Raw genomic sequence first — 9,537 nt, 5'->3', positions numbered from 1 at the left:
TTTAGAAGAATAGTAATCCGACAGTGTTCCGAAGCTACATATTTCCGGTATGGTCTCGACAAGTAACTACAGACAGACCAAGCCCACCCACCAGTTACAACTACCATCGCTGCCCACAACATCATCATTGTCAACAATTACAGCTGTAGCCGGCATCAATTCCCACAAGTACTCGGCTGAGCCGATTCTAATCTAATGGATGTCCACTGGTCAAGCTGTATGAGGGTATTTAACTGAATTTTCCATGGAGATACTGTAGCGGCAATTTATCGGTACAGTCTATGCTATCTTCCATCTACCAGAATGCGCTGTACGCGTTTGACAGACCGTCGCTGTCGCATACAATGCAAGAAAATGAAGAGCTAATGAATATTCATTCTTATTTATTAGGCCAATCTACCTTCACAAAGCAGGATACATGCGGCCTTCCGATGACAGACCCTTTGATCCGTTACTGCGCGCAAGTTTGCGCTACCTTCCACCATACGGCTCGGCCTCTATAAAGCCTTGGTTTGGCCTTAAGATTGCTTTCTTACCAAGTTCTCGAAAGGAAAAATGGAGTTAGACATGCCTACAGCCGACAAATCCACGCCATCGCGTAATATACGGACGTATGGTAAACAGGCGCGCAGTGGGGGAAGCAGGTTTCTGGAGCGCGTTCCTAGTGACGTGAATAAGGCTCACGGAAAAGCAAATGACTCCCCGTTGGCAAAAAGAGGGCAGGCCCTGGAGACTAGGAAAAGTGATACCCGAGATATGGGATCCTCGACAGCTATGCGCAATGCTGCATCACCCACAATGCCGTGTACACCCAAGGAGAAAAAGGAATTTGACATATATGATGTTCAGCTGTCCGACGAGGACCGTCAAAGCCGCTCTCAGCCATGGCTTAAACGAAGGAAACTGAACACGCCCAAGGCTGTCTGGCGGTCAGAGGAACTCGATCAGGCTGCACCAAAGAACACCCCGCCCAGGAAAGCGATCACCTATGGCACTGCCAGTACCCGTGGAAGCAAAGATGCGGCGTCTCATCCTATAAAAGAGAAGAAACTTCCTGAGGTGGAAGTAGTCATCCGCTCCCCGGCCAAGCCTAGACAGGATGTTAAGACACGTACCTCGAAACAGAAACTGGAGCGACCTCCCTCTAGATCGGCAATGCAAGGTGGTGCTAGCAGTACCTCAACGAATGCGCAGTTTGTAGCTGCAAGTTCGCGAGATCTTCCAGTACGGGAACGACGACTAACCACGCCACCGAAAAAGGTGCCGCGATTGACAAAGTCTTTCTCTACGGGTACCGACCGACTGAGGAATACCTATGGCCGTTTTGGTATTGGAGTTGGCGGGGGGCGTGATAGCCCTGCAAAGACGATCACACCTACTGCGGAACGAAAACGGATAGTTGATGCATTAGGCGGTAGACAGACGGCAGATTCTTCGAGTGATTTGTCGGGTGACGAGGGATCTGTTAGGGACCAGATGTCTCGGGCGAATTCTCATAGCCCAGTACGGTCCGCTGACCAGCGATTTACAGTTGATACCGTGCCATCAGACGATACAGGAGCTACCCGTTCTAAAGGTCAAAAACAGAACAGCATCCATCAAGCAGTCGCAAGCGGGCTAAAGGCGACCTATTCTCGACAACGATCTTTTCTGAACGAAATGGACACCATAGAGGAAATAGGTGGTAACCTGTTTGATTCCGGGTTTCCTCCGCCCGATTCGATGGCAAGCAAAATAAGTGGCTCTTCAAGCCAGCCACCATTGGGCCTGGCGCGCCAAACATCCGCACTTTCGGCCTGCTTGGAAGAAGAAAGTATAAGCGGCCCTAGTACTATACGGAGTATTCATGAACTCCGTCGTTCCGGAGATAATGCAAGATATCATGCCATGATCGACACCATATTCGAAGATATTGAAGACAAAACAGCTTCTATATCCAGACAGCGTAGCGGTATGGTTCAGTTATGCACGAAGCTCTTTGACGCTCAGTTTTCGCAACGCTTCCTAAGCAATGCCTTAGAGAAGCGATTTGCTAAGATAAAGCGCAGAGAATTTGATCTCGTTTGCGGTTATCTTACTACTTGCGTCTATGCTTTATTGTTAAGCTCTGGCTCGATATCACCGATGACGTTACAAGATTGTTGGGCACAGATCCTTGCAGTGGCTCCATCCTTACTCAAAGATAAAAGCATGATTGAACTCGCCAAGCGGAAGGACTTGAAGATGACGAAGGCTGGCAAGGCGGATATCCAGGATATTTGCGGCAAGTTAGCATCAAGCAAGATCTGGAGTAGCCAAACGCCCTCTGTTATAACACCCCAAATACTGACGCTTCGTTGTCTCGAATTATCTGTCCGCAAACTCCGCGAGACGGGTAACTCTATGGAAACCATGCCTGTTTCGATTTTGCGCCAAGTTATCCATATTCTGATACAGCATGCGTTGATAGAAGATATCCAGGGAGCAGGCCCAGATGAACTTCTTATTCTTGAACTTACACTTTCAATCTTAGAGTCATATACCATACACACCATATCCTTAAACGAGGAACAACAAGAGGCACTAAAACCCCTTTCAAAATTGGGTCACTTGTTATCGATTTTAGGGCATCAGCAAGACGTTCGATGCAGGCAGATACAAATTCTTGAAATCCGACTAATCCTCAACGTTACCAACAACAATCCCACCCTCTGTGAGGAATTTTCTACCCCCAAGTTCATCGAAGCGCTCGCTCACATTGTCATTTCCAATTTTCAATCCGTTGGAGACGAAACCACGGGGCCTCACAAAGAATCATTGCTGGATACAGTGATATTGGCACTTGGGGCCCTGATAAACCTTACTGAATGGAGCAGCGCAGCTCGACATGTTTTGTTTGAATCACGTGTAGATAATACTACGTTGATTGACAGACTTATTCCACTATTTACCAATGGTTTAGAAGCCATAGCAGAGGTGAGTATTTACCTTAGTTTTCAAGGCGGAACTAGTGTTCTTTTGGAAATTCTCACGTTGACACACTTTTTCTAGGCTGATTCTGTGGTCCAAACGCACTCCAACGTTGCATTTGGTTATTTATCCGTCCTACTTTGTACTGCTTCTCTTGATGACGAGGCACGTTCTTATCTACGCTCGACCATACAGTCCCGTACTTTTGAGCGTCTTCTAGGCACAGTGGAGGAATTCCTTCATTATCACCGGAAAGTGGAGGACGAGCTTCATGACGCTAGAGGGGATGCGGAAGATGCAATGACAGGATTCACCTCTAGACTTCAAGGGATCGTTGATCGCATACGGAATGCCGACAGAGCTTGAAACCAGGGACGGGTGATGCTAACAACATCATGAACTATGTGATATAGACTATATCAATTTTTGTTAAATACTCTTACTTTTATATCCTTTGATACCTCTGGGAATTGGCATGCAACCAAATTCAAATATGGTTCCTTTGTGGCATAGAGCCACCGCATCTAGTGCATGTTCAGCCTCCGTAGCAATCCGTGTAGCGAATACACCGTTTGGCATGGGCTCCATAGATTATGTATTTCAAACTTCAAGTACCTCTAAAGAATAGTACTGACAAGTAGATGTAGCCAAGTAGCTTGGGTAAATTGAAGGGTAGAATGATGAAAAGGAGCTATAGTTTTCAAAAGGCATTATTTAAAGTCATTATGGTTTATTCAACATAAGTACGAGAATTGCCATTATAGAACAGTCGCAGCTTACCAACTGCTAAAACCCTACATCTATCTACACTGTGTATTGAACATGTCGAAAACTGCAGCGAGAAACCGAATCAGATACCCCACGCTGCCTCTTGTCGGGCCGTTCCGCAACTCGCCAAGCCAAGAGCAACCTTGGAGGCTTCGAAATGAATGGGCAACTTCTTCGTGGTCATTCTCTTTCTAAATTGAAATAGAGATAACAAACGAAAGGTTGAGTTGACCAGCCCGCAAAAAGAGCCACAGTGAAAACAAGTGGCAAATAGAGCTCGACCTGCATTGATATTGAATTCGGACGAATAGGAAATGCGACAACAAGCCTGACAGTCAGAAAGATTACGTTGCTGACTTCTTCTTGCGTACCGCACCGTATTCAGTGTAATGTTACGGAGTACAACCGAGAGAAACCTGAGCCATCCGTCATAAAGTCCCGGGATCTCAGCCTTTGCACATCTCCTGCCCTGCCTGTCCAGCGAGATGCGCAACTGTGGAAATCCCGGCATTTGGTTGAGGCTGTTGCTCGTTTATCGGACGAACCTCGGGATAGCCAAAAGTGTTTGGCTGACTAATCAATACCAAAACATCACATGATCGGAACTTCCGAAGGGTCACGTGGAAGGACTGCCAAACAAATCGTAGGATCAAAAATATTGGTTCGTTGATTCCATGTTGTCCAGGTACCGAGCTTGGTTCTTTTAAGCATATCCAAGGCATTCAAAGCTCTTGGTGGTGATGTGGAAATGATGATGATGGTTGCTTGATTTACTCTAAACTAGTGTCCAGGACAGCCAAAAGATCACCAGAAGCTCTAAAGCATGAAGACAACATCAAGCATTAAGCATCAAATAGGGTAATCTTTGAAGAAAGTTGATCCTCGAATATATTGGTAGCATATGTGCTGATGACACAAGGCGCTCCTTGGAAGATATCTCCACGAATTTGAAGTTAAAGCAAGCAATAACCAAGAGTGGTAGAGTAGCATCATTCTGTCTCAGATGCCTGCAAGGCGTTTGAAGTGTAATTAGATTTCCCACGGCCCTTACCGACGGAGTGAGGGTGTCTTACCAACGACTGCCTTTAAACGTTCAGGGTGGAAAATTTTCTAACGGCTAAATTTGACTAGAGTCCGGGAAGCTCCGTGGGATAATAAACAGATAGTTAAAGTTCCGCTTTCTCCGAACACATATCCGAATAGAAGTTAAGAACCAGCGGGACCCCCTATATGTCGCATGTCAGGCACCTAATCTTTAGTGTTTCCGGGTTCGCGGAAAGAGGGGCGCCAGCGCTGACGAATATATATCTTTCTTGAATAATATGACTGCAAGGGGAAGGAGGAAAGGGGAATTGGAGTGCAGATATCTGGCTGCTTAAATAATGGGTCGTTGGGATGGATGCAAAGAGGCAGCTGGTCCACATCAGGGTGTGATGTTTAGCAGGTGTACGGAGTCGTAGTTAAAATGTTAGCATGATTCGGAGATGGAAGTTGTGGTGGAGATTCTTTTCTGCCTAACAGCCGGTAAGCTGGCGAGAGTGGGAGCTCCATGACGAAGAAGTGGAAGGATGTCGCGTGGCCTTTTTCTCCGAACGAAGCCAATTCTGGACAGGAGGAGAGGGAGCATATCATAATAATACCCCCTTTAAGGGTGAAGTATGTAGCTGATATAGTGTAGTTAACTTATGCCGCCCCACAGCCTATCCCTAATTGCAACGACAACTCGAGTAAAAGGCGGAGGAGAACCCCAGCCATGCCTTGGTCTGGAGGTCGAGCGGAAGAAAGCAGCCCATCCCACTGCTGCGTTCTCAGTACGTAGTAGCTTATTATTACTGGAGATGAGGGCGTCCGGAGAGTGCGCATCTCAGCATCCCACGGGTGTCTGGGTATATCCTGTGGCTGACCTAAGGCCTCAAGCGCCAACACGGTCGAGAAGGCGGTGGCAAACGCCCTGTGAGTTCACATGTCCGTCGAATGGGAGAATAGACAGCTTGGACCAGGGCCATGGCGAGCCGTGTCGTCCAAAGACAGAGCAGCGAATAGAAGGTCAATAACGCAAACTCGAAGATGCGCGGCGCAAGAAGAGCAAAGGCCGAGGATGGAGCCAGAGCTGGAGAAAGAAGTGCTCACGTGAGGCGGCTGAAGCGTCCTAAAGCAGCAGGTCGAACGTCGCCTCTTCTTTTACTCGCATCCACGGTTGGCCAGCAGCTCCATCCCTTGGTTACGCTTCACAGCCACTCTCCCACTGCCTCAGCGGGATAAGGATGAGCAGAAGGGATAGGGATAAGACAGACAGATGGATGCACGACGGTGCTTCCGGCTGCTGGACGGCCGTCGCGCAGTGCGGATACGACAGATCACCTTGCAATAATACGCCACCGGTCTTGCACCTGCACTGTTCACGAAACAAACCTGACTAAAGACAGGCACCAGAAGCCAAAACGAACGAACTCGCAGGAAGGCAAAGAGACGCGCAAAATAAGTCGAGGCGGATGTACGGCGGTGGATCAGGTTCTGGGGCCGTTCAGCTGACCAATGCCGATCCTTCGGGATGGCTTCTAGAAGGCGACGCGAACTTAGCTGTGTAATTATCACGCAGGGAGGAGGGGTGTATAGAGGTAACTTAGTTACACGGGTGTGTAACTGGGCATGTAACAAAGTACAAGCAAAGAGCTGCAGGCTGGAGACGAGCAGCAGGAAGCAGAGCGGGAAAGGGGGGAGGAGGGGAAGAGGAAAGGATGCGAGAGGTCGAGGCATGTCCATCCCAAGCACAAGTTATGACAAGTTTACTGATGAGCGCTGGCTAGAGGATTTTAGATTTCCAGGCGTTTGTCTACTGGGCTCGATCTATCGGTTTATTTAGATCTCATCTGATCCGAGCATCTGGGAACAGGTCAAAGCAGGATTTTTCTTTTATTTTTTTGGTTGTCCATGAAAGAAGGCGGCGGCCAAGGCTCTGCGATGTATGTACCTACCAATGGAAGAATGGAAGCAAAAAGACACGGGAGAGAAAAGTAAGGTGAGAGGAATGAGGAAATACGGCTAGAGGGTCGCCAGCTTGACGGGCGTTTCAAGAGCTCCCTGTATCCCTGTGCAGGCTATTTCAAACTGGACTGACCGGTAGATAGATCACAGAAGCAACGAGGCGTGGAAGAAAAGGATAGCAGCGCTTCAAAATGAGAAGCCAGGGAAAAGCGAGAGGCAGAGGGAGCATGCCAGGGCCCAGGACGGCATCACCCGGGGGGGAGGGGGCCTAGGAGAGCCTCGGCGGTCTCGTCTCAGGCGGCAGAGCGAAGCAAACAAGACGCTATGCATGCCTTAAACTCTTGCTGCTCATCCTTAAAACGGTGGCCAGCCCGCGGAGTTTCTTGGTGCTGGCCTTGACCTGCTTTGCAAAAAGGGCCCAGACGCCGGGTTTTTTTCACGTGGAATATTACGGGGTTGGGCTGTCCATGTATTCCGCTGGTATAAGGCCGCCATCCGGTATCCAAACGGCCAGGGGCCCGCGAGCGAACTCCACGCTCCGTCAGGTCGACCGCTTCCTCGCTGGTGCCAGAAATAAGTGCCGCAGGGGGGAAGGGGGGAAGGGGTTGAAGAAGGGGGCTGTCCGACAGGGACGCACTATACTTGGTCTGAAAGAAGGGGAGTACGTACGGAGTATTAATCTATACAAAGCAGACAAGTGGCATGCCCGCCATCGCCGCAGGCCGTGAGTTGATGATACAGCCAGGACGAACTCAACGTCATCTCGAGATGCAAGCTTTCCCAGCATCCTGGCTAGATCGCAGAAGCCAAAAGCAAGCATAAAAAGGCCAGAAGCAGCTACCAGAAGGATCTTCCCAGCCTTTATTTCGAAGACGTTATATAAAGCCGCTGCCGCCAGTAGTTAGTCCTCTTGAGTATAATATCTAGTTGGCCTATATCTCGCCGGCTTCGTCCTGCTTTCTTTTCTTCTTCGTCTGCTTCCCCGTCCCTTTTGCCTGGAACCGCAAATACGAAGCAGAGACTCGACCGAGCTCGAGATCCAGACACAAACCTTAACAAGAAAAATATCTCGTCCTGCTTTTCCTCTCTCTCTCTCTCTCTTCTCTTCTTCTTATTCTCTTCTTCGCCTTCTCTGCTTCTTCTTTATCTCCATCTGCGCCTTTATCCTCCCTGCTGTCCATCCTCAGAGTGCAGCTGTCTGCTACTGATTCCACCATCACCATGGTCGCTACCAAACAACGCAAGGTCGCCATAGTGGGCAGTCGGGCCGTTGGTGAGTGAACCCAACTCCAGAGACAAGAGACAATAGACAACAGACAAGAGACAACAGACTTGATATAGAAGAATGGACAGACAAAAGACAAGAGACACGATGGCTAACTGATGGCAGGCAAATCGTCGCTGACCGTCCGCTTCGTCGAGGGCACCTTTGTCGAGAACTACTACCCGACGATCGAGAACACCTTCAACCGCACCATCAAGCACAAGGGCCAGGACTACATGACCGAGATCGTCGACACGGCGGGCCAGGACGAGTACAGCATCCTCAACTCGAAGCACTTCATCGGTATCCATGGCTACATGATCGTCTACTCTGTCGCCTCCAGACAGTCCTTTGAGATGGTCACCGTCATCCGCGACAAGATCCTCAACCACCTCGTGCGTCTTTCTTCGTCTTCTCTTTGTATCTTTCTAGCGGTTATAGAGATAGTGTATGCTAACAGCTTCTAGGGCCAGGACTGGGTTCCTCTCGTGCTCGTCGGCAACAAGTGCGATCTCCCCGCAGACGTGCGAACGGTCTCTGCGGAAGAAGGCAAGAAGTTGGCCGAGAGCTTCAACTGCGCCTGGGTCGAAGCCAGCGCCCGCAACGACACAAACGTCTCGTCCACCTTTGAGCTGATGATTGCTGAGATCGAGAAGTCCCAGACGCCCAGCGAACCAGCGAACAATGGCAAGTGTCTCGTCATGTAGACCTCTCCGCGGGTCCTCTCCAATCTTCCGACGTTCGCCTTGCACTGCCGTTGCTTTCCTTTCCGTTTTTACTTGCTTTGTCTGGGGATGGTCAGGGTCATACACGATTGATGTGAGGCGGCGGATGGCTTTACGGTGCGACTTACTTGAGCTTCGGCGTGTCACCTTCCACCCCATCCTCGATCAAACGATTGAACAACGAACAAACAAATCCAACCCGTCAATTAAACCAGTGACGATCACGGCTTATCCTTGCGACCTTTTCTTACCACTCGATCGACATCTCCTCGATACGAAACTACTGGGCTCTCTATCTACTGGCTGCAACATGGTTATACCCTTTGCTTCACTTTCACAATTTCTCTTTTCTCTTTCTCTTGTCGTTGTTCCTTTTATATCTCTGCGTTGATTCTTCTTCTGTTCCTCGGGTCGGTCGGTTCGGCTTCTCTTCTTGCTTTGCTGTCTCTTCTTTTAACCCCCCCCCACCCTTTCTACTTTTTATCCCTGGCTGGATTTAATGCTTCTTTTTCTTCCCCTTTTCTCCCCCTGCCAGGGCTGGTGGCTGACGCTGATGATGACGAGCATACCCCCTTTTCCTTATTCTCTTTCCTTTTCTTCCTCTTCATCTCTTTTCCTTCGTTTCATGGGACTATGGGTTGATAGACCAGCGTTAGAACGGATTGGGGTCAAGCACTGCGTGTATGTTATTTTATGCTATTTTTTTTTTTCTCATGTTTTTCCATGCTTTCCTCATGCCTCTCTATGGTAATAACAGTAATATCTAATTATCCTCTATATCTCTTACCTACTCGTCTGATATCTATCCCGCTCATCTGTTGTCTATCCCACTATCTTTGATATCAC

At 48.8% G+C, this 9,537-nt stretch overlaps 2 protein-coding genes across 2 annotated transcripts; both read left to right on the top strand.

The window, feature by feature from the left end:
* Positions 1-756: 756 nt before the first annotated feature.
* ARB_00896 (uncharacterized protein) lies at positions 757-3,315 on the top strand (the record flags this gene model as incomplete). Its single annotated transcript, XM_003012967.1, has 2 exons — positions 757-2,955; positions 3,031-3,315. 2 exons carry the CDS (start codon positions 757-759, stop codon positions 3,313-3,315), a joined length of 2,484 nt encoding a protein of 827 aa, XP_003013013.1.
* Positions 3,316-8,085: 4,770 nt separating this feature from the next.
* Positions 8,086-8,673, top strand: ARB_00895 (uncharacterized protein; the record flags this gene model as incomplete). Its single annotated transcript, XM_003012966.1, has 2 exons — positions 8,086-8,361; positions 8,434-8,673. 2 exons carry the CDS (start codon positions 8,086-8,088, stop codon positions 8,671-8,673), a joined length of 516 nt encoding a protein of 171 aa, XP_003013012.1.
* Between the last annotated feature and the right edge of the window lie 864 nt (positions 8,674-9,537).

Source organism: Trichophyton benhamiae (assembly GCF_000151125.1).
Source record: "Trichophyton benhamiae CBS 112371 chromosome Unknown contix00201_1.exp, whole genome shotgun sequence".
NCBI classification, from domain to species: Eukaryota; Fungi; Ascomycota; class Eurotiomycetes; order Onygenales; family Arthrodermataceae; genus Trichophyton; species Trichophyton benhamiae.
Note: the sequence above shows the minus strand (reverse complement) of the source record. Positions and strands in the feature narration are given on the sequence as shown.